General features: G+C 45.4%; 1 protein-coding gene across 1 annotated transcript in view; it reads right to left on the reverse strand.

Annotated features, from left to right (window-relative positions):
* Positions 1-6,030: 6,030 nt before the first annotated feature.
* The window catches only part of LOC119400121 (eukaryotic elongation factor 2 kinase), a 30,654-nt gene continuing 10,856 nt past the window's right edge, over positions 6,031-25,828 (reverse strand). Inside the window, exons 3-15 of the mRNA XM_037667078.2 lie at positions 24,180-24,559; positions 22,851-23,050; positions 21,619-21,656; positions 20,796-20,967; positions 18,977-19,126; positions 17,815-18,073; positions 16,683-16,861; positions 13,428-13,655; positions 12,884-13,095; positions 12,005-12,134; positions 11,301-11,425; positions 10,057-10,235; positions 6,031-9,341 (exon numbers count right to left, since the gene is read on the reverse strand). Of these exons, the coding sequence (XP_037523006.1) occupies positions 9,235-9,341; positions 10,057-10,235; positions 11,301-11,425; positions 12,005-12,134; positions 12,884-13,095; positions 13,428-13,655; positions 16,683-16,861; positions 17,815-18,073; positions 18,977-19,126; positions 20,796-20,967; positions 21,619-21,656; positions 22,851-23,050; positions 24,180-24,399 (2,199 nt within the window). The 5' untranslated portion in view covers positions 24,400-24,559 and the 3' untranslated portion in view covers positions 6,031-9,234. The remainder of the gene's footprint in view (positions 9,342-10,056; positions 10,236-11,300; positions 11,426-12,004; positions 12,135-12,883; positions 13,096-13,427; positions 13,656-16,682; positions 16,862-17,814; positions 18,074-18,976; positions 19,127-20,795; positions 20,968-21,618; positions 21,657-22,850; positions 23,051-24,179; positions 24,560-25,828) is intronic.

Below are 25,828 nucleotides of genomic sequence, written 5' to 3' on the forward strand. Positions count from 1 at the left end.
CTAGACTGCTCGTGAGATAAAGATCAGGCTGTGCATAGAGTATTCGCCACTTTCGTGTGGGGATATCAATGGGAACCAACGCACAGGGATAATTTGTTTCTCCCTTCAGTATCTGCTGGGATAATGCATTTGTTTGTACACTAACTTATGCCTCGGTTTCTCTTCTACAAATTGGCAGATCGTTCACACTTTTACACCACGTCTACCCTTGGCTCTGGCTAAGTAAAGGGGGACCTAGAGAATACATCGTGGCCTTCGATTTCGAGAAAGCATGTACGCAGACCTGCATGACTAATTTGAGCATGGTATTACAGTAGGGTGTAGCAAAATACGTTCTTCCCCAATGCCCTCTTTGCTTGGCGATGTGAACACGGGTTTGTGCCGAGTCGTACCAACCGAGCGAAGAAAACATGCAAACGAAAAGGATAACGATAATAATGAAATTATTCCACCCCAGAGCAATGGGAGTGTGGGCTGACCAGCTCTCAGCTCGAGACTTTGGAGCAACACAGTCTATATAAGGACAGAATTGTAGTAGGAACGTTGCTTATAAATGTATCGTGCTTGTAATCAGCCAAGCCATTTTAAAAATATTGCTTTATTGTTAAATTCGAAGCTCTGACGTACTAATGTTTGAAGTTTGAAAAACAGAGCGTAGACGAAAACGTGCTCTATTTTCAGAAGAAGACGTAACTCCATTCCAATCCCATTCCATGAAAAAGGCGCTTAATTTCCTTCCCGTTCCATTCCTCCCAGCGTTGTCCCCATTCCATTCCGGGGTCGCAAAAATGTGGAATGATTTCGGAGTCATTCCAATTCCGGAGTGGCAACTCCGCCACACTGGTGGTTATGGTGCTTGACTGCTGACCCGAAGGTCGCGGGATCGAATTCCGGCGGCAGGCGAATTTTCAGGCGAAATGCTGTACTGTGCAATCTCGGTGCATGTTAAAGAACACCAGATGGTAAAAATTTCCGGAGCCCTCCACAACAGCGTGTTTTATATCATGGTTTTGGCATGTGAAATTGCACAGATTATTATGCCTTACAGACACATAGTGGGCAGCTCTCTACTCTGCAAAATGATGAATTATGGCATGGTGGGTACTTCCCTACTTCAATTATAATGGAACTAAATATTTATTTATTCTAAAGTTATTCAAGTTTTATCTTTTTATACAGGTAATCGAATCTCAGGCTTGGAATATATTGCCGATTTGTTATCGGTTGCATCCATTCTGAGTAAGCAAACATTGTTTCGACGTGGCTCCTGGAGAAAGGCACAACGAACATGGTAGTGTACTCGGCAAAGTAATCCTGTGCAGCAATGCGCAGCACAGTGAAGTTAAGTGAGCACTTATTAATGGCACGAGCAGCCGAGAGACACACTCATTTCTCTGCCAAGCACTTGCGGTATAGCACTTGCTTGCTTGGTTGTGCGAATATTCAGAAAATTTGTTTCAAAAAATAAAACTGGAACAAAATGTACATTGGCATGACCGGGGGATTAAAGCTCGCCCTAAAATTTTGCATGTGTATATATACATTTGCACATACAAACACACACACGAACATGCATAAAAGGTAGTTGACCTCCCCGGAAAAATTTCTCAATACGCCCCTGGAAATGGATGGTTCTCGTTGAGGTTGAGGGTTATATTGAACACGTATGATCATGGAGCATAAGTTTACTTGAGATAAAGTCGAATTAACGAACAGGATAATTCATGAAAATTAATTGAACGATTTCATTGAAAGAGCGGAAGCTTTTTTTTTTTGCGAGTAGCTGGTATTGTTGCTGCACCTGATGGAGCAGATCTCAACTACGCCCTTCTTTCTATATGGCCGCTGCGAACCGCTTTGGCAGTGTGACGAAACGCGAAGCTAACACAAGGAATACACCAGAGAACACGTAATGCCAAGGTGAGAGTGCGGCTACCCGACACCCAAGTCAAGGGATTAAGGTTACCTCAGTTTTGTCTACTTCGGAAGCTTGTACTAATGAGTAGGGGTGTGCGAATATTCGAAAATTTCGAATAACAAATCGAATAGCATTCTATTCGATTCGGTACTCGAAGCGAATAGCACATACTTGAAATACCGAACATTTTTCGAATAATCAGCGCCAACGGGAAAACCCCAAAACAATGAAACTTTGGAACAGTTAAAGGCCATTTTTCTTTTTTTTAATCACTAAATTACCAGTATGCATGCAGCTCCAGCTTTTACGAGAAGTTATATTGATTACCGGATGAAGGCATTCTTTTTGTCTGTTTTCTTATGAAAGCTCCACACTGACTCACTTTTTACTACGCTGCATCTGCATCGCGTTAATCAGTTCCTGTCTTATCTTGCAATAACTGAAGGTGTACCACCATTCAGCTTCAGGAATAACTACAGAAGCAAGGGTTGTGTTCGCGTAAATTTTCTTACAGATACAGTTTTCAACACCGATGTCTACATGCCTTCAGTGGCGAGGACCATGTTGCGATGACAGGTTTATGCGTTTCATTACAGCCTTACCGTATGCATGGTGTTCGGTTCGAAATTGTTTAGATTTTATGTCTCAGTTTCATTTAAAAGCAGGCGACAAAGCATCTGCAGTCGCTGCTATATTTCAACCTACAGTTACAAAATATTTCGAAGGCTCTGGTCACTGCTGTATTTTTTTTTTCTTTCAGAAGCCACGCGCTCCCCTTATCCCTCCCCTTGTGTTTTCTTTGCGCGAAATAGCCACTTCCGTGGCTTCTGAAAGAACATGAACCGACTAGCCCAACAGCGTGTGCTTCTGGATCACTGCTGTATACAAGCTTACCTCAGTTTTCTTAACTGTGGTATTTTGAGCCTGTTAAAAGTAAGCATAATGCTCTTTGGTGAAAGTTTGTGAATATTTCTTTAAAAAAGAAATGTTGTGGAGTTCTAGGACCATTTTCAGAATGGTTGTCTTACTATTCGAAAACTATTCGAAGAGTATTCGATTAGTATTCATATTCGATTTGGTGCCATCACTATTCGATTTGGTTCCGAAATTCATTATTCGCACAGCCCTACTAATGAGAACATCGCGTCTCAAGCTAGGTGAAGTAACACGCAGTGCATTATGTAGTTCTATAGCTGATGTGTACCATCTTAAAGCGACACTATAGTGAAACGATTTATAAACTGTACTCTGAGAACTCTAATGTTAGTTTCACCATCATAAGTTTACCAACAGAAAAGAAAATCAAGGTCAAAGTACCATCTTTAAATTTAGCGCCGAAATCTTCGCCCGTGACGTCACGGATTTCAAAGTGTATTTGTTGTATTTTGGCGACATTGGCTCGACGAAATACCCTGAAACTTGGTATGTTGAGTCTATGGCCCAATCAGAGGTCAACGTACTTCACTTTTACTGATTTAGAAACAACATAGGACATAGCAGATGCTGTCAAAATCCTCCATGACGTCACTGCATTTGGTGCAGGAATTTCAAGGCGGCGTTTCCCCATGCATTTTAATTGCGAAGAATTTCTTAGCGTACAAAAGGCACTACGAGTGTTTCTATCTATCTATATCTATCTAGCTGCCTACGTCTGAGCGCTCTCGTGGTCGCCTCCTTCACACTTTCGTGACCGTGCTTATTCCCATCGTTGGCCTATTATCGATGACTTCAAGTTCAAATTTTGGCGCTCTCTGAACGCTTCTGCCACTTAAAGGGTAAAAGAGGCAGCATCTTATCAGCTTCATCTTCGAGTATTTTTTTCCGCCACGTGGGGATTTTTAAAGGGGTCATGAACCACTTTTTCAAGTAATTATCTAATGACCTTAGTATCGGAGTTTACTGCCTCCCGAATCGATTGCCGCAAAAATTTCTCGAATCCGTCAAGAATCAGCGGAGTTACAGGGGTTTGGCGCACGCTCTCAGCGCTTTCTCCCTTTTCTCGTGCCGACGAGCGCACTGGAAGCTAGACAGGGAGGGATGGCACGGGGGTAAGAAGTTACGTCAGCGCGCGTCATGAAACGCGATCGCTCTCCCGCTGTGATTCGCATGCGCGAGTGCGGCTACCGTGTAAAGTTAGCAGACTGAGGAGTGCGGCGCGGGCAAGTGGCGGCACCCCGTGGCAAGAAGCGCATCTCATCTGGCTATCGGCCAATACGCATGCTATGTCTCCGCGACGTCACCGTGCAGACGCCCCGCCCACCGACGAGAGTGAGAACCGGTCTCTGTTTGAAAAGAGGGCGCCTGAGGAAATGGCAACTTCGCGCTCTACTTGTGGCCTTTACGCGGCGCGCACGACTGTAATATTTTGCAGAGCAGTTCATAGCCGTGTCAGCTTTCCGCAGGTTGTGTTTTTTCAACAAGCCCAAGGGGTGCTTCATGATCCCTTTAAAGCTCCTTCGTAGTCGAGAAGGTGAGCGCTTGTGGTTTCAGTTATGGTGTCGACGTTGCTCGCAGGTGCTCCACAAAAACAGCGAGTTTTGATGGATCCCGATGAATCTGCGCATCATTTTCTGGATGATGGTAGCAGCACAGACAAGGAAGATGACGTCAGTACGGACGGCGACAGTGCATCAAACCGCCTCAGAACATCAGCAGGTATCCGCCAGTTAGTTTTGTTCTCTCCTTAGGTTGTTTTATCACCGCTGCACGTTAATGTAAACATATCCGTTGTGTACTAAGTTCACAACTCTTATCTGCAAGATGTCAACTTTGTTCGGGCGGGAGCATTGGGCACCGGCTGCAGAAAGAGTGGAGTTCTCTCCGCGAAGGTCGCGCGGAGGCTTCTTCCGTGTTGTTTTTCACTGCAGAAGTCACCAAAGAGATATGCAACCATACAAATAAGTATGTGTGGATGCATATTTTCGCAAAGCCAACGCACAGTGAGCTAGCCTTGGTTTCACCATGTCGAGAAACTGCTTTGCACGGTGGCATGATAGGTGCACTAGTGCTTATATTTTTGTATGTATGTAAATAACTTTTGTTCTTACAGAGCTTATATTTGCAGCATTATTCTATAAGGGCTTTGTGTTCAAAACGTATAGCTCGATTTTTTTTTAATGTTTACCCTGTGCAAAATAGCATTGACGTTTTGTTCTTTTTGTTGCATTTTTCTTTTGATAATTCTTTTTATAATAATCAAAATAGATCTGTTTTGAATTTAATACTGTTCGAAAGACCAATTCTTCCTCTATCATTTGACACCCTGCACTTTAGCATAAATTAATTTCTGTAGCAGGAAGAAATTATACCCAAAAACAACCGATTTTTTCCGCGGTAATGACCAAAATTGGCATAGGAGGGTACGAGTGCATCACGAACATGACTGTCCCACGACATGAATGCGAAAATCCTGCCGAGTACGTCATGAAACCCTTTCCTCCAGTCACGTGTGGCACATACCCGTATACCACGGGCAGCTGTACCTGGGCATGCGCCACAGGTCATTCACAATTTACATCTACCCAGGAACAGCGAGAACAGACATGCAACGTCAATTGTGCTTGCAGTGCTGGCTATCCAATTTTATACTAACACTAACGGAATGCTACGTACGATATTCACAGCACAGTACACAAAATGTGAATCGCACCGTAGCGTGCGCTTCGCTTTAATATAATTGACAGCTGTGCTCTAACACAAGTGCCGACGTTAAGTCAGACCATCAGTTACCCTTGAACAGTCAGTGTAGTTGGCACACCTGGTAAGCGCAGGATGTCCACACTACTACTCCACTTACAAAAACATGTGGATCCACCTCATAATGCTTTACTTAAAGCCAAAAAAATTCAACATAGACTGCTACTCGCACAACGCTTCGCATGGAACAGATTCCCACAATGCGTGGGATCTGCCGAATTTTTTTTCTTTTGACGAGTTTTTCTCGTTTGCCAAGCGCCCTCTCGCGGCAAGTGTGGCTATCTTGGAAATGCGAAAGAGTAATTTACTAATGTGATAAAAATCACTTTTCTCTTTAGCATCCCTTTAAACATCGCCACTAAAGGGGATGTGTGTGTGTGTGTATTTATTGTCAGAGATGAAACAAAACAGATCAATCTCGTAGTAACATGCTTTATTCTGGCACGTTGTATGACACACGTAGAGAACAATATGTGCGTGAAGTGGGAAGCGAAATAACAGCAACACAACAATCTCAACATAATGGCAAGCATATCCTTGGTCGAGCGATGCCCGAGGACAGCGCGGTCCCGACATCACGCTTGGCCGGCTCGCCTGTAAAGCCCAAAAGAAGCACACGCTCTCGGGGGCTTGAACCCGTAACCAGAGGCGCAGAAAAAATACAGCTGTGATCACAAAGAACATTCACAGACTCATTCTCTAACAAACTAGAATCTATGAGGTGGCGTAACGAAGTATAGACTATCGCAACAGCTTGGATACGTTACGCACGTCGCAAAGAGTTTCGCAAAAATATAGTGCACATCAAACACGCACACAGAGCACCACTAGTTACCGATGGAACGCATATGCAGTGTCAAACAAGAAGGCATGTTTTCTTTTTCCTTTAGCTGACAGAAACATGACAGCGTGGCAGCGCATAATAATCCTGCCATACTTGCAGACGGATCGGTGCTCGTAATTTCAACATCGCAAAATTTTGATGGTGGTATTACACGATGCTGAAAGTGTCCGAGGGTTAATTTCAGAGTGGCGCGATTTGAAATGCGCTTCGGTTACAGCTTCAAGACGACCTGCCAGGGACAGGATGGCTTGAAAGAGCATATGCTCAGGTAAGTTGGCAATAAATATTGACTTTTACAGCACACAAGAACCAAAAGGGACGACACTGACACAGCGCTGCGTCCATGCTGTTCCTCCCAGTCCTTGTGCACTATGAAAGTTAATAACGCAGCTTGCTTTCCCTTGATGGACTTGGAAGAAGGTTCACATGCTCAAGTGACCATCTCGGATCATCTCTTATCTACAGCAAGACCTCGTTCCATCATCAATGTGCAGAACCTACCTAAAACCATGACACTGTTGCCCGATAGCACTGCATGACAGCTCTCACAATTGGGCAGAGACGTTTTGTTTTCTTGGCAGACTTCGATTTCCAACATACAAGCGTGATGCAAGCGCTCGCTCGACAGTTCAGATTGTTCCTTCGGTAACTCGGGTGGAAATGGCTAAAACCGGAGCTGCTTGTCTTTCTGTTATGTTGCAAGCAGCCTTTTGTAGTAGCCGCAATACATGGTTATGTCGCACAGCGAAATCGGTAACCATTTGGCACCTGAGCTGTGTTGTGTTGCGGGCACGACAAACTTTCTGCTAGAAGACGCCTTACTCTGATTTTCACCCAACAAGACAGTAGCACACTTGCATTCAGGGCTGCAAGCAAGAAAAACACAATCTTGAAAATCCAAAAATATGCCTTTTTGTTCACTGCAATTCGCTGGGCATGTTTGAGCATCGCAAGCGTTGGATTGCTCAACCTTGAAAGTACAGCAGTTTATAATTCAATGAATGCGCTTAGAATCCCATGGTCACAAGGCAAAGAGTTACGAAAAGCGTTCACTTGCGATACGACAGCATCTACGAAGTGTAAGTGATGCGGCGATCTGTAGAGCACTTCTGATTGCAAAGTGATATGAACATTTAATAAGCAAGCTATTCCTTGCTTTCGAAATACAGGCAATGCTCAAACGTACTCGGGCAACTAAGGTGCCTTCAGTACGAGAACGTCTACGAACTAGCACCGACACAACGAAGCACAAGTGCGCACCCTAAACTAAACCTAAACTAACAATCTCATTGATTGACTAATCTATGGTGACTAATCTTGGATCTGTATCACATAGCGGTCATCACAACTACAGCAGACTCTCCTGTCAGATAAACTCTTCGAAAGCGTGGTTCCAGGAAATAGTTGACAGCTTAGGAGACCTTTGTTCAGTACACTTCTTGAAGAAAAAGCAAAAAAAGGCTTGCTAGGTAGGTCCCTTTAACATTTTACCTCAAGGGGAGTCCACTACCAACACATTTAAAGATTGCGAACATGGACTGTGCGTTACTCAAAATAAAATAAAAGTTACACTATACACGATTCAACAACATTCACTGGTTCGGTTAATAGTTTACGAGCACACATCACCACTCTCTCTTTGTTATCAATCAATGACCACACTCAACCTCACCCAAACATATTATTAGGTGGTTGGCTCCTTTCAAACCCACTATGCCACATCACACCGGGAAGAGATCTTCAATTTGCATTTTTTTTTTTTGCTGCTTTGTACACACACATGCAGAAAAGGGTATTTAGTTCACCTTTGGACAAGGAAACACACGAGGTTAACGGCGAACAAGATGCAGACGTGCTACCAAACCCACCCGTCTCCACGTAACAAAGAACAAAGGAAAAAGAAATGGCTTGCAAGCGAGGATTGGCGGCTAGGTTTTGCCAGCACAACTAATCACAGGGCTGCCAAATGCTGTGCTTGACTGAGGCAAATGGCTGACAGCGCATTGTAACAAGTAAACACACCAAAAAAAGAAAATGAAGAGGCTGTAGCACATTCATCCAGTCTTCATCTATAAACAACAAATGAAGCGCGCGAGACCATAAACGTCCTCGGAAGAGGCCTTCAGAACAAAACGGCGACATCTGTAGCCAACGAAAAACAAGATGTATCAGTACGGAGAGACGAAGTGAAACGTTAACAAGCCCTCCGTTTCCCTCGCTTACAAGCGACGCACGGTACGTGCAAGCGATGTACCGAACGCACGCTTGCACCAAAATGCGCTACCACAAAGAGACGCAACCAAGCCAGCAGTCTGCAAATAAACTTGCTGTTCCTGCTAGCCAACGCGGCTCTTTCCAGTTATAAATCACAACACAACAATCGTGTTTTCCCTTCAAGAGAGAATCGTATCCGCCCTTCCTTTGACAGGACACCTTTGAACTTTCAAAACGAAAGAACGTAGCACGAGTGCCTGTTCAGCAAAAGATAGAAGCGATGGCAGAATCAACGAGGAACATTACGCCGTATTCCTTTGGAACCGGCACACTGGAACGAAAGATGAAAGCTTCGGTACCGGTGCACATCTAGAAAAAGAAAAAAAAAGAAGAAAGAAAAGAACAAAAGAAGGCAACAACAAGAAACAACAAAATGTGACTTGAGAATTGAACATGGTGGCACGAGAGGCACACCGGGTGAAATTCCTGAATGAGACGCATAATGCGACAGGTGGTACGAGACGCGACGTGCTTGTGCGTTTGGTCGCGAGAGACTAGCTCTTTAGCACGCCTCCTGTTGGGCTTCTTCGGCCAGCTGGAAGTATTTGTTGGCCAGGCGCCCTTTCATGGCGGCCGTGGCGGCAGCCGCCGCTTCTTGGTACAGCTCCCCTAGATGAGAGAAAGGAGAAAACTTATGGTAGCATTTATTGTTAGTCAAACATCTCCTTTACTGCAATGTTTTACGGCACAAGAATGTCAGAATTCTAATACACTGAACTCATTTTCAGAGTATCCCAAGAGCAGAAAACTAGCGAACACATGTACTTTTTCATAGAGGCAACGCATCGTTCAAAGGTTTACTGCGCGCAAGAATCAGCCCATCAATCTGGTGAACTTCAAAAAGAGGCCGGTGGGCTGCTTGATACTGAATATCTTGTAGTTTAGCGCAAATAAACGACACAGGACGAAAGAAGTTCTGTGTGCGCGTCTTCTGTTGTCCTGCGTTGTTTCTTCAAACAGTGTATTGCAATGATCAATGTTGCATTAAAGAAACTTCCACGAGGAGCATATTTTTGACGTAATTGTGCATTTTGGCCTATGAGACGTGAGCAAACACAGTAGACCAGGGGTGCTGTCATGGAACGATTCTGTTGTGATTCTATGATTTTTTTTATGCCTGTCGCAGCCATTCACCATCTGCCATTCGTTAGAAAGCGCAGCCTGGAAATTTCGACCAATCACAGATAATTAATGGCAGTGAAAGGCATAAAAAAATCGCAGAATCTCAATGAAATTGCTTCGGGATAGCACTCCAGGACACCCTTCACAAATTGCAGCGGATTACACTATGTTCCCGCATAAAAAAAGAGCGGCAAACGCTCACCGGCCATTGCTGGGTCCCTCTCCAGGCTGTAGCCTCCCTGCAGGTAGAGCTCGGCCTGCCTCGCCAGCAACAGGTACGGGGGGTCGTCCATGCAGCCATCATACTCGCCACCTTCATCGTTGTCGGTCGTGGTCACTGCCATGTTGTACCACAGCACAGCATCCTGCCAGTTGCGTTGTCTGCACAGCGATTGGCAGCCAACAACATCACTTTCCATCCACAATGACATTCTCACAAGTGGCGCACATCTTCAGACATATTGGTCAGCTAGTTAGTTAATCATGATAGCTTATGAGAGCACAAATCAGAAAGAGGATGACGCAGTATTCAAGAATAGATAAAAGACACGCCCTTACATCTTTTGCCTATTCTTATGTACTGAGTCTTCCTTGTTTATATGTGCGCTGTCATAAGCTAGCATGTCTTCATATGATGACTGCCAACTAAACGATCCAGGTTATAGTGGAACATCAGCGTGTGACTATTAAACCAAAACTAAATGTCACAGAGTACTGTAAAATTCCGAGCAAGCACCCCCAACCAAGCAAGTGTCCTTTCCAATATCACTTCTAATTTCAAATTGCCGTGCCATACTGGGAAACTCCCTCCCTCTCCCCTTTCGCACCCTGATCATGCACGGCATCCAGGCAACACTGGCCTGCTTCAATCCAATCGAATCCTGCTTAGCAGCCCAACCTCCAAGCGCCTACAAAATTTGTCATCAAAATTTGATTTTATTCCTTTCCTGCATAATGATTATACCCTGAACTCAGTGCGCGACACCCATCACAACTTTCAGGTTCCCGTGAACAAATGCATGGCCTTTGAGATCTGTATTTGCAATTTGAAGATGGTGCCTATGACACATGTAGTTAGCTAAATTAGCTGAAGTAAGGCCTTCCAGAGCTGTGTCGTGCCTAGAGCTGTTGAGTTGGTGTGAGGCATTTCCATGCCATGCTTCTCGCGGTGTCATCGCTTTGCCTTTTTGTTTCTTGAGTTTGTGAATTGTTGCTGTAATGCACCTTGCCATTAACGAGAGCCAGAAGACCTCTGAGGAAGTCCATGTGCACTCCAATTTTTTTCTGGCGGGAAAAGTTTGCCACTGCCATCTTGAATTTCGGTGCCATTCTTGGAAAGTCCAGAATTACTGCTTTGACTAGCACTTACTACTACTTACTAGTAGGAATAGAACAGCACTATATTAGCAGTAGTGTTAGAAGCTGGTGGGGGATTTGTGTCCATACTTCTGAGTGCCGAGGCCCTCGCCCGTGTCCAGTGCCTTGGCCAGGGCAATCATGGAACCCCTGTCTCCGGCCCTGGCCGCCTGCTCCAGGTACTCCACACCTTTGGATGTGTTCTCATCAGACTCCTGCAAACCACAACAAGGTTAAAGAGACCTGCAACAACCAAGCACACACCTGCATGCAGACCTTTAAGATCAGCAAGTCACACTGGCAGAAAACGATAAAGCAGTTGTCCCCTTGTTCCCTCCCTTTTGTCAGTGAATTAACTTAAATACTATTATCAAGTAAGCTGGCATGTCAACTCTATGATGCTTTAAAGTAAGTAAAAAGATAAAAGTTTAGGCAGGTTATATTCCCTGCAGAGAAAAAAATCTGAATACGGAGCTCCCAAGGGCGCATAACCCACTCCAGTTGGGAAAATGTTGCTTCCCTCAGTCTACCAACTTTGTGGTTTGAGATGGTGGTAATTGTTTCTGGTGATCCAAATTGTGGAAATTTCTTAATTAAGGTAGTGGCATCACATGCCAATGGGCTAATGCCCAGAAATGCATAAACTGTACATGCGAGAATGACTCGGAAATTTCGAATCAACATAGATGTGATCCAAAGCTACAAAGGAAGTCTAATTTTTTGCTTTCATTGCTGCTTTCATGGAGCAGAGAATATTTTCTGAGCTCGTGCCATGTGCTCAACCTCGCCCTTACCGGCAGTGTCCAGTCCTCGAGAAGATCGTGGGGCAGCCCCAGGTGAACCTTGGCCAGTACAAGTAAAGCCTCCAGTACGCCACAACGGGCCGCCTGCTCCAGGTGAAAAACGGCCGCGGCCTGGTCATATCTGCAGAGGGGATACAACGGTTGAGCTTACCTGTGCTGTATGCGTCTGCAACACTTGTGCAAAGCTAAACTTCCGAGAAATACGCGCTTCAAATTGTGGGGATGCTTGCAACCCCGAATAAGTTGTTTTTGCTGCATGACGCTCGCATGTCCTGTTAGCTGGCTTCCCGGTGCGACATGGGCTAATCTGAGGCAGCATGGTTGTGTCGCAACGCGAGAGATGGTGCCAGCGTTGCCGTGGTAGCGCTACCCTACGGCACGAGCATGCGGGGCTGTGAGTAACGGGCATCTCTCTCCGAGGCAGTGGAGTGGGTTTTATATGCTGCAATATCCCCACGTCTTTCCTGACCGGTTAGTACTGGTAACTGGCCACCAGTTGCTGACCAGTTAGTACTTCCAACCACTTCGAAGCCTGCATCCTCTAAAAGATGCCCACATTCCATGAGTCTTGTTGGGTGAATGTCAGGACACTAGCCCCAGAGTTCCCCCTAGTGATTTTCCTTTCTTTCTTTCTTTGTAGGAAGCTCTGTTCTGCAACACTAAACAACATTCAATAACGCAATGAATGGGGCTAGCTGGTGGACAGTCACAACTGTACTGCGCAATGTACGTAGTGCAAAAGCCATATCCATCCACTTTTGTTCTTTAACGTCTTCCATGAGGGCAAGATTGCATTGCATTTAATATTACATGAGCAAATCAGCCATATCTCAGACCAGCCGCTAGTGCGAGGGCACTTCCATTACTCACTTGCCCTCCGGGTGGGTGGTGTCGCCAAAGCGGCCGTTCTCGTGGCACTTGGCCATCTCCAGGTGGATCTGCCCGAGCACCGAGCGCTGCGATTCGTCCCGGGGCCGTCCCTGCTGCTGCTGGACCAGCTGCCGCAGCTTCACTTCATCCAACACCGACGAAGGACGGGCGCGTTGCGCCACCAGACGCTGAAACTCCGCGCGCTCGTGCTCCTGCACGACGGCATTCGTAGAAAAGGCGTGAGGCATACATACCTCGTAAAGAAGATCTGAAGTCGTTTATTCTATTTTGGACTCAAGCATATAGAGCTTTACAGCTGGTCTGCCCATGTGAACATTGCGGTGACATATGCCTGCAAGTTCTCATGGTAGTTGCTTCCCACTGGCTAACTAAAACAAACGACCAGCCAAGGTTCATTTACGTAACCAAACAGTGATGCATTTCCTTGACTGCGCGAGCAAAAGCATGCGTGACCGTGACGGTCACATGGATGGACCAGTTGCGACCGCAAAGATCTTGCCCCGTGAGAAAAGGCCTGACTCACATCTCCGATGGTGCTACTCTCCGAGTCGTAGCGCTGACGCCGCCGAAGGCGGGCAGGCACGGCGCTTGCCCGGTCGCCGTTCATGTGCTGGTGGCCGTTGGTGATCTGGTGCTGCAGGGTCTCGGTGTCCTCGGAGTCACTGCCGAGCTCCAGGTCGTGGGAGTAGTCTTCCAGGGTGTCCTCGCTGCCGCTGCTAAGGCTGCGGAAGCCACTGTCCTGTTGCTGCAGCTGAAATGACAACATTCGCCCTGTCAACAGTTATCATACAACGGTACACAATGTTACCTCGTTTTGTATAACATCTTGACACCCTGGATGCATTCATCAATGAATTGACAGGTTGGGGGTAACTTGATATCGAAAACGATGCGTTTCTATTCTTGACCTTTGTGAGCATTCACATGGTCCTAAAAGACTTGAACCTGACATGTGCATTGTTGCTTTGAACACTAATCTTACACTGCCAAGCTCATCCTAAAACCACAGTGTGATTATGAGGGACGCCATAGTGGAGGGCTCCAGAAATTTTGACTGTCTGGTGTTTCTTAACGTGCACCTAAACCAAAGTACATGAGCCTCCAGCATTTCACCTCCATCGAAATGCAGCCGCCGCGACCAGGATTCGATGCCGCGATTTTTGGGTCAGCAGTTGAGCTCACTGTCTGTCAAGCTGACTGTCTTGGTACAGTGTCAGTGGACTGTTAATGTTCCCAGTAAAAGAACGACAACATATCCATAAGTAATATACTCAGAATACCACCCCTCTTTATGCACACTTATACTCAACCATACAGTTTCTTACAATAATACCTAGAGGGGAATCTGACGCTAGTGTCTACGCGGGCTCCTTGAGACGCGCTTCAACCACCATGGGAATGATGGGAAGTACAGGCTTCGGATTTGCTTCGGATGGATTAGGTTCTTGAGATTCGCAACGCTTGTTTGCCGAGTGTAAAACAAAGTGATATGAAGTTAATTCCAATCAAAACTTGCTTCATTCTTTTGTACGTAAAACGTATTGCAAAAAGCTTGCGTGACCGTGAGATGGAACGGAAACCTGGACAAATTCAACCACCAGGGTATGCACTGCTCTGCAATTGTGTGCCAGATTTGGCGTCACCAAATAATGAATTATTTTTGTACAACACTTGAAAAGAAACACGCTTGTTTTTCCCTCGAAAGTACGCATTATCTATTTATGAAAATAACAGTACTCTATTGAGTGAGAAACACTTAACGTATCGTCTGCTGCGATGCCAGGTGCGTGTGTTCAAGTGGTCTGCCTCCAACGCATCTCTCGTTTTGTTGTGAAATCGAGTCAGAGGAGCACGACGGTGCGTCTACTTAGCTTCGCCGTCGTTTTGCAGCTGATTTGAACGAGTTTTGGTAAGACGCGCTTATCAAACAAACGTGAACTCGATGCAGTTTGCTGCACTGACATGGGACGCTACCTCTGTGCGCAGCGGTGAGTGCACGACGCTTTGCTAAAACTGTCAAATACAACCTGTAAAGCTGCAGCGTCGCAGCTAACCAAGAGGTCTAGCGGTCTTCAGCCTCTTTGAACAACAAAGGCGCTGCTTGAATGCTTTGAAACGCACCCCACTACCCACGCCTCGCAAAGAACGAAACTGAAACTGTAAAAAAAGATCTGTAGACAGTTCGCTAGCTAACGCTATCCAATCCGAAGCCTGTACTTCCCATCATTCCCATGGTGGTTGAACGATCGCAGCGCCAGTTTCCTCTCTAGGGTATTGTATGAAACTCTATGTACTCAACCTATTTCGTGCAATGTAACCTACAGAAAATAAGACTAAGATATTTCAGTTATTGACAAGCTTGAGGAAAGGCCCACTATAGAAATTCTATAGGTTTTTACTAGGGGTGTGCGAATATTCGAAATTTCGAATATTTTTTGAATAGTGTTTGCTATTCGATTCGATTCGCACTGGAATTTTACTATTCGAACTATTCGAACTTCCCAGAAACAAATACAGTCAATGTCAGAGTGAAAGTGCCCCCCTTCAGATGTTCAATATGCTTCACCTCATTACACTCTCGTATTGCGGCAAAGCTACCTTTCAAGCTCCGTTACGGTCGAACTTTGCTGGAAGACAGTCAACGTCCGAGATAGAAAGTGGTCCCTAAATTTTCAATATGCTTCACCTCATCACACCCCGGTATTGCGGCAAAGCTACCTTTCAAGCTCCGTTACGGTCGACCTTTGCTAGGAGACAGTCAACGTCCAATTGGAAGTGGTCCTTGATTTTCAATATGCTTCACCTCATCACACCCCGATATTGCGGCAAAGCTGCCTTTCAAGCTCTGCTACGGTCGTAAATGTACTAACTCAAGAAAACACTGGTTCCAACATGGAGATGACAGATGTGGCAGAGGTGGGGGCTCAATTAATGCTATTTTGGACCTGAAATTTGGGCAGGAAGTCAGAAAAATCGAAAGCCAAAGCTTTCTGGCACCCAAATTTTCAGATGTTCTTATATAGCGATGTCTACGAGGCAGATTTGGAACTCCGGACTTGAAGGAAGCACACCCTTGTCCGCCACACCAGTTGGGCTTCCACAGAAGTTGAAAGAGGAGGAGAGGCTGAGAAAATGGCATCTTTGCCTATCACGTGTAAAGTGTTGTCAGCAACACTTTGGTTGCACCAAATCATGTACATAAATAGAATTCAGCCACGTGTAAAGTGTTGTCAGCAACACTATGGTTGCACCAAATCATGTACATAAATAGAATTCGGCCTCTACATTGCCTCATTCTTGATAAGACAACTATGAAACACCACCCTGCCAGTGCTTCATCAACCTAACGAAAAGAACAACTTTCATGTTGCTATCTCACAAGAATATGCTTAGGAATCCTTTCTAACTTTTTTTTCTGCAATTTCGCTTCGAAGTATTCGAAAAATATTGTAGAAATATTCGAGAAATATTCGAAAAATATTCGATTCGATTCGCACTCATACTTCAATATTCGAATTCGCTTCGCACCCAAAATTTTGCTGTTCGCACAGCTCTACTTTTTACTCTACTCAGCACGGAAGAGAACGAAATGATGATAATATCACGCAGGATGTGAGAGTGAATGCATAAATTCATGCCAAGGAGCCAATTAGCAGATGTGAATTGAAGCCCACATCGCTAAACGAGGTCCACCTGTTCAAAATCACCACATGGGCTAAGAGCGACACGGAGGCATTCGCAAATGGAGCACACAAACTTAGTACAGGTGCACACTGACCATCGGGATGGCATCGTTATCCCGGTGGCCTGCTTCGGGCGACGAATAGCAGGGACTGCTGTAGGTGCGGATTCGCTGCCTCGGAAGACCAAGGGCCTCTGCCAGATGCTGCCGCTCGTACTCGGACATGCCAACGCACAGCTCTTCGTGTCCGCGCAGCCGTGTCTTGGCCCCTTGGGCTGCAGTCCACCGGACGCACGAGTCACTGCCACGCTTATGATATCACCAAACGCGGAGGATATGAACATGCACCCACAGCTAGCCACTTTGCCTATGTACAGTACTCGCGGATTGAAACACGACATCAGTATTTTTTGTACAATGGCTGCTATGAACAATTGCTCGAGCTAACTGCGTCATGTCGCTATGAACCTGGCTGCTATAGGTAATGTTTGGTTGGATGTAAGCAGAGTTTACTATTATATTGACTAGAGGGAAGTGTGGCACTGCGATCCTTCAGTCACCGTGGGAATGATGGATAGGCATACTCTTAGCGCTTGCGGCTTCGAACGAACTTGCGGCTTTGCTTATTGTTGTATGTTGGCTTTCGTTTTGGATAACAGAACGGCTTGTTGTGAATCTTGTGAGCAGGTTTGAATTGGCGAGCCTAAAAGGCTCGCCAATTCAAACTGGTGGTGAAGTGAGACTGCTGAACTTTGGCTGAACTTTGTCTTGCGACGAAGTGGCGGCAGACCACAGGGAGCCGAAACAACAAAGCTTAGGCAAATCCATGTGCTACCCATCATTCCCATGGTGGATCAAGCGTCATGCGTTGCAGCTTCCGTAGACACCAGCGCCAGATTTCCCCCTAGTGTACTATTATGAAACTCTACAGACATAAGTGCTCGAGTCAAAATCATGCCGATACGATGTGAACTGAAGATGCTGGAAACAAAAGTATGTGCACTACTTAGCCCTAAATTTTCGGGTTTCAATCCATGAGCACTGTACAGTGCAGTCCAATGTTAAAGGAAACACATGATTGTAGAGTGCATCCACACATTTTCCCATGGCAACGATCATATTCTTGTGCACATAAAACCCCATAACCTAACCTAATCTAAACAATGTCCCATGGAAGTATGCAGTTGACCACTGATGACAAAGGCGAATTGCGATTAAAAGCACTTGCCAATGGCAGAGGCCGGCGTGCCGACCAGCATTTCGCTGGGCGCAAGGTCAAACGGGGTGAGACCGAGACCCGTGCAGACGCAGTTGCAGGTGTGAGACCTGAAGAAGAGCGCCATGCCGCGTACGCCCAGGTTGCCGTCGCCATATTCGGAGCCATGCGCCGTGTGGATCTGCGGGTCTGTGTAGAGGTCACCCACTCCCTGGATGTCCACCACAAGCAGCTCGTGACCCGAACGCTCGAAGGTGAAGTGGCTGAACGCCTGCGACAACAGCGAGCGGTGACGAACACATGGTGATTGAAGCAGCTGAGAAAAGTTTTTACAGAACCTAGCTACGATGACTGTCCAAGTCAGGGGTCTCAAACATGTGGCTTGCAGATGTTTCATTAGCTGCCCACGGCTTGAGAAGGAATAAAATCTTTGTGTACCATTATATATTTACTTGCCTATTGCGATTAATAACGCTTTGTTCGGGGAAGCTACAGACATGGGACCGGTCTCAGGCATTTTTCTTCGCGAGGCACCCCATGCAGTCACTATATGTGTTGAAACATAATCGTGGAACAAAAACCCTATATTTCACAAAAGGCGTCCAGATTTTAGTCATTCTGGAAATCAATATCGATATGTTTCTCGAATCCTGACACCAAATCCCGTTCAGAAATTATTCTTACACAAGATATGGGAAATGAATTCTTTCAAGCAGCAGCTTTAGGTGACATTTTATTAACAGCGCAGGAATGACATAGCAAAGTTGCACAGCCCATAGAATTGATGCTCTATCAGGTGTTCCCTATTTCTTTTGTCAATTACAATGCATTACACCTGTTCCCAAGATTCGCTGGAAGTACTGAAGTCTTTAAAAGGCCTGGACTCGAGCATGCCGGCATAATTTTATAAAGGATGTGGTGTAAAGTTCAAATCGAAGGAAGAAAAAAGAATATTTAAAAAAAGATTGGACAGTGCACCATTACACTTAATTTTTTCAGCTGCGAGTTGGCGCTCTATAGCAGTCTATTCATTTTTCTTCCCACAATTTTAACCTTCCGCCGCATCCTTCATAAAACTATGAACCAACTAGCCCAACACAGTGCACTGTTAAAACGCCAGACTGCGCAGCTAATGCCCACGATACAGGCAGAAATGGTAAATAGCCAAGCTCACATGAGGGGTGAGCCGTGTGGCCTGGGAGCTGATGAAGCCGGAGTTAGAGTTGTACTTGATGTAACTGCCTTCGATGAAGTGCTCCATGTGGTACAGCGGACTACCTGGCCGCTCCACAAATTCGATGATCGACACCTGGAATATGTCCACCTGCGCGCCACGGCAGCGACGGAAGTCCAGATCAATGAATTCGACAGCGATGCACACAGGCAAAGCTGTTTCCTATCCCCTGGAGTGGCAGTGTACTACACAAAAACAACTTTTCCTGAAAGGCGAGCACATATGTGGTGTAGAGCCAAGCAAAACTCAACTCTTTGACCACCCGTATCATTTAAAAATATGCGAGTAGAATTTTACTCCACCTTATAATGCCCCACCATGACCCTTTCAGTAGGAGAGGTTGAGTACTAGTGGCCTATACTGAGGATTTGCTACGCCACTGAGCTAGTATGAGAATGTCCTGCCGAAGTCGTCATGTCCTACATTTCTGTTAGTACCTCGATTACTAAAGCACTGTCAACAATATCGACATATTAAACATTCACAAGCATTAAGCTATTGCTAACCTAAATTGTTATTTGTCTTTAGTGTTCCTTTAACGAAAACGTGATGAACTATAAAAAATAACAAGTTTCAAATTGGTTTGACTATGCTTATTTCAATGAGTATCCCTAGCAAAATGTCTAATACAAAGCTAATAGGCTACAAGGCTATTGACACTAGAAGGTTCTATTAAAGTATTAGTCTAATTATTCTATTATTCTAATAGGCCTATTAGTTGGTCTATCAACCTAACAGAGTATCAGCCTGGCATACTGTATTAGTCTAGTAGTTGTGGGAATCGAGTGCGCCCTCCCCTTTGGTGCCTCGTTCCCCAGCTAGCGCGTGTGCTGGCCCCGCGCGGCTCGAGCGCCGGGAACCGCCGTTAATCGGCGACATGGCTACCGTGGCTATGCCGCCAGGCCTTTCTGCTTGGTGCGAGCCATGGGTTGGTCTTCCCTGCACGAGCCACGTGTACGGACATGCCCGGAGCCACGTGACCACGCTAGCCCACGTCACTGCGCAACGCCTGTCCTCATTGGCCGCCAGTGACAACCCCCTTCCCCCTTGAGCTCGCTTCTGTCTGGCGCTGGCTCGCCCGCGTCAGGTGCACTCAGGCCGGCGCAAGAGGTTGACGTGCTGCTCTGGCAGGCGGCTTCTCGTCAGTGCGCTCGACTGCTGCCCTTTGTGTGATGGTCGTAGCGACGCCGGCAAGCGTACTCGATTGGTCTTGCGCAGTTCCCTTTACGGCCTGCAAGCCCGTGACTGCCGTACTGTGCTGCATCTTGGGTTAATAAACCCGTGTTGTTTGTTGACATCCTGCCTCGAGTGCCTTTTCTGCGCCGTGCCGGAGTCGACGAACCCGGCCGTAGCGTCTTTGTTCGCTGTGGCAGTGGAGAACGTCGCGTCCCTTCACGGTCGCCTCGTAGGGTAAGCTTTGTGCTAAACCTATCTCCACATAGTGCATTAGTCTAATATATCTGTGGGTGCATTAGTCTGCCAGATCTAGTAGCTGAAATCGATAGTTGGACGGAAACCCGTCTGGTCAGGAAAAGACATGAAGACAATTAAAACAAAACTCGTGCTTTTATTTGCTTTTAATCGTGGTCAGAGTTTTGTTTTAATTGTCTTTAGATCTAGTAGCGTAATAGCGTAAAAACGAACACTGCATTTGCAAGGACGATCCTCATACACTGATACACAAATATGTGTATGCTACTGCTACAGCGAAGAAACTGAAAAAGCTAAATCCGAGGGTGCAGTACCAGGTACAGCTCACCTTCTTGGGTGGATTGTGGCGGTTGAACTCCTCGGCCCAGAGCTTGGCATCCATCTGCAGCCGGACGTCGTCAAAGTAGATGCTGCGGTCCACGGGTTCCAGGTACCGCTTGGCCACGTAGTTAAATGCGTGCGCCCAGTTCTGAGCTGGCGCGAAGCTAGACAACTTCTTCCTGAAGGTGCAACCATCGCAAGCGTGTAAGTTACCAACACGACTCTCGGAAGCGCCGCTAAAGACTAGAAGCTGGCGTACGTGTACCATACTCACGGACTGAAACACAATGCAAGAAACGTTAAAACAAAACACCCGATGAGTTCAATAGCTTTAGTGTGATCTCATGCTATTGTGCAGCTGGTACTTAAAGGTGGTCTGAACTCAGATCTAGGAATAAGTGCCTAAGCTATGCCTACGAAACGTGAAAAAGTGACAGTGAAAATGAACGTATCATGGATACTCGTTGGGCCTAAACTGACATGTTTCATTCCACGAGTAGAATACAGTACAATACGCTATTAATGGGAACATGCATTTGGTGTTCTGCCATTTATCATTGTTAATATACAACATAAAGGCCTTGAGACAAAATTCTTAACATATCAATCAACATCCAAACAAATATGAGCCCTTTATTTTTGACAAATCAAGGAGAAAAAAGAAACTTTCCACACATATATAATATGCATTAGTCTCATTACTGGCTAGGTGTTCGCTGTAACAATGAGCCACACAGCATAGTACTGATAATTAAGAGTGAATAGTTAATAGTTGTTGCAGCACTTTCTACGTGCGGTTACACAGCCACCACAAAGCCAACCGTACTTACATTCGGAAGCACTCTCGCATGGCTCCTCTTCCAAAGGGCTGAAAGTGCACGGCAAACGCCAAATACCAGCAGTCAGCAACATGTACACGTATTGGGTTCAGTTAGTCGCGCTTACTGGAACGTAATTTTCCATGACCGAAAAAATAAAGGGGAAAAAAAGCACATGAAGAAAAAAGAGGGCAGGATTTACGATTCTACAAACTAAGACCAGTTGCTTCTTAACTGGCCTGTGTCTAGAAATATCCCCAGTTGTGGCTTGTTGGCTGGCTTAGAGGCTAGCCCCACCTGTAGAAAACAGGTGGTGTCAGCCTGGCAATCTGGCCCAGCAACTACTGCATGCATCTTTCTCTTTTATTGTCTATAAATCTCCACACAAATATCCACAAGCTTAATGCCATGCAGATATTCAAGTGAAGCCATGAAACCTCCTTTGCACACTAACCTCGGTCCTTTAAGGAACATTAAGTATTCGGAAATCCTCTTTTTTGCAAGTGGTCTAACAGCGTCTTATGTTCTGTATCCCTTTGCGACACGGAGTCCGCAATTGGAGACGCGACTCACTTTTGCCATTTATGTGCGCTATTGGCAAGAGACCACAAACTGAGCTAATGGTAAATTAAGCATTCTTGTTGCCGAAAGTTCCTTCTTATCACTTCTGGTTAAAATATTTTGCTACACTCGATCGCTTTTCGGAAGGCAGTACTATGTTTAACGAGACACTGGACGTGGAGCGTCTCGGCAGGAATTTCAAAATTATCTTTTTTTGCCTTTTTAGTAACGCTCGCAGCGAGTAGATAACTATCGCGTGTAATTTGAGTGGGTCGTTGAATTCGTTTTATGAAGAAATATGGCGTGACTGACTGTATAATATAATTAGGCAATTATTTGCATTTGTAATCGCTATTATTTGCTGTCAAATAGATTTATTCTTACACTTCTGCTTGCTTTAAATTTGGTCTCCAGAACCACGGCATTAAATTATGTAAATTTCACGCATTTATAGACAGTCGATCATAACACGTCACAAAGGGATACTGAAGCATTCGCAGGGCCAAATGAAGAGGTATATGTCTCCAATGTCTTCACATTCCGCGCATGATGAGGAGGGGAGGGGGGAATGTTGTACCACAGCCAGTTTCGAATGCCCATGCTGGGGTGCATGCAGATGCTGTTCCAATTCAATAAATGAGAGTGACTTGCAAACGATTAAGCGCAGACACAAATGAACTCACATCAGGGGCCATCTTGACCAGGGCCTCGTCCTCGAGCCAGGCCTTGTTGAGGGCATTGTAGCGGTAGCGGCGCACGCGCTCCGCCTTGAACCGCTCCAGGTGGAACATGGCCCAGGGATCCTCCATGTGCAGCGCTTGTCGTGCCGCACGCTTCCACTTCAGGACAGCCAGCTGTGACGGGCTCAGGGGCCGCGGAACCTCTGCGCATTTGCGCGTCTCCCTTCGGTTACGTCGCTTACTGACACGTAAAGGCGCATCGTTATCGTTACTAACGCAACTGCAGCCAAGAGATGAGGATGGGGATAAAGCAAAAGAAGGGGAGAGAAAACAAGTCATATCAAGGAGGGATTACTTGGCATCTTTATTCCTTCTTTCTTATTACACTCCTTTGAACTGTAAAACTCTATAGTAGTGCAATAGAGCAGCATAACTTGAGTGTACTTCACAAATCACATGCATTTCGCACAGGAGTGTGAAAAGTGCTGTGGCAAGGAATGAGAGTAAAAATAGAATGAAAAAAGAAATATAGTCCCTCTAGGAATGAATCTTTCGGTCTCCTTCCAGACACAAGATAAGACAAGAAATTGATTGATTAATTGATTGATTGACTGACTGATTGATAATTAAAGCTAGACAAGGGGAGACAACGTTCCGCATTGCGAAGTTTACTGGAACATACTTGCAAATACATACGACCATACATATGTAGCGAGTATATTACAACAAAAAAAGTTAAGCACATTTGAATAACAATAACCACATCTAAAGTTCATACTGATTGCCACATGGAATCACACAAACAACACAAGAAATAGCAGTGAGTCTAAAAAGTTGCACCACTGCAGCAACAGTCCGAAGAATGCAGCTGAAAACATGAACATGAAATCACTGAAAACACGAACAAAAAGAGAAAAGAAATTAAAGGGCGCACTAAGGGTGTAATGAGCATTTGCTTCCGTCGAAATGCGGACGTCGTCACTGCTGGGATTTCAAGCCGCATCCTCGAACTTAGCAGAATAAATAAGTAAAAACAAGTGGCAGTTGGGACAGATAAAAGCAGACTGACGCGCGACATTTTAGGGCTAAGTAATGCGCATCCTTTTGTCTCCAGCATCTGCAGTTCATGTCATATCGGCGTAATTTTGACTCCAACACTTACATCATAGCAAACATTACCTTAATCGGCCAGATTTACAGTGATATGACGTGGTCATCATGAGCAATTGCTCATAGCTGTCGTTCTACTAAAAGTTTTGATGTCGCGTTTAGATTCGTTAGCACTGTACAGCTGACCAAACAGCGGAGAAAGGGACGATTTCACTGACTCACCTTCAAGCTTCTTGCGTGGGCTTCGGACGGGGTCACTGACTACCTTCTTGCGCTTGAGACCCATGGCCACCGAGAAGATGGCCGAGGGAGCGCCCGGTCCATTGGTCTCGCCGTGTCCATTGTCGTCACAGTCGCGCGGAGCGTTGGGGTTGCTCCGGATGTCGTCGATGCTCAGCGGGTGCAATTCCAGATCCGCGTGCTCTTCCGCCGTCGCCATCATCTCTGCGGCCGCTCCTCCCGAGCTCGCTAGTAGTGTCGGCACTTCGCTCCTCCGGGCACGATGCCTGCTCAGATCTCAACTACGACGACGGCGCTGCCGCGGGCATCTGAAGCGTTGTCTGCCGCGCTGGACCAGAGGAGGGGCGGGCACACCAGCGGTTCTATGAAAAAACAAGTCGAACGGTTTTAGCACCTGCCCTGTGCTGTTGTGTGCTCTTTTATGTCCTGTACTGAATTTGCGCTCTGCAGTTTAGCACACTGAACCAACTAGCCCAGCAACAAATTCTCTTGAGACTGAACGGTTTCGATTGCATCAACAATGCGATCATTGTGCTGCAGAGTGATGCGGACACCATGGTCATAGGCGTGAACATCACGATACGGACAACGCTTCAATGAAATGCTCTGCCAAGCCATTAAAACATTGACTGCTGCCAAACGTTCTTGCGTGCCGCCATTATGCCATCTTGCCTTTCATTTCTAAATGCCTATAAGAATATGCATTTTGTGCACCTCTTGCATACATCCCGGTTGGTGGAGAAGTGAGGTATTGATCACCGTTGCTTTAGCATCGTTCGATTTCAAAGTAACAATGCAATGTATTGAAGGCAAGAGCACTGATGAAAGTTACGTCAAAAATGTATCACACACATCTTTTACTATGGACAAAGCCAGCTGATTTGCTTTGGTTAAACTTCTGGTGTATGCCTGTAAGTGCTTATGAATTGCAGTTAGCAGCATAGTAATTATAGTAATGAACCTTTTGACATGTCATGGGTTCAACATGTTTCAGGCTGATTCAATGTATGGCTGTTTCTTGGCTTACGTTTTTTTACTTATTTCTAGTTATGTCTTCCGATACAGCAAAAGCTTATAAAAAGATGTTGCAATTTCTTGGGATGCATTGTGTGTAAATGGTACAGTATGACAGAATGCATGACAGAATGAGTTGGGCTATACTGAAAGTAGTTATATCAAGAAAAGGTCACATATGCCCACTACATAAATGTTGTCACTCCAACATACCAGACAAGTGCTCAATAAAAAAATAACAAAACAATAACAAAAATACAACGAGAATGCCTGTCAACACATTTTCAAATTTGAGAACTCACATTTATTTATGATGTATCACAGCCTCTTATCTATACGATTTCTTTTTTGTGCTTCACTGGCTACATGAATCTAGTGTATGTACTTTTGTACTGACCTACTGCACAATCCATCTAATTACATTCTAGAAAATCTTTTCTTTAATTGCAGTGTTGATGTGTGTTGATGTTCTTTCTATGTTATTTTTTAATAATGCATACCACTTTGTGCTGTCAATTCATTCCTGTGCTTAATAGATTTGTTCCACTGAATTCTGAGAAGAGGCCTTAAACCCACTTCTTACTTCATCTTTAAAAAGCGCGAAAAACCACAACAGA

This window comes from Rhipicephalus sanguineus, chromosome 7 (assembly GCF_013339695.2).
Source record: "Rhipicephalus sanguineus isolate Rsan-2018 chromosome 7, BIME_Rsan_1.4, whole genome shotgun sequence".
In the NCBI taxonomy this organism is placed as follows: domain Eukaryota; kingdom Metazoa; phylum Arthropoda; class Arachnida; order Ixodida; family Ixodidae; genus Rhipicephalus; species Rhipicephalus sanguineus.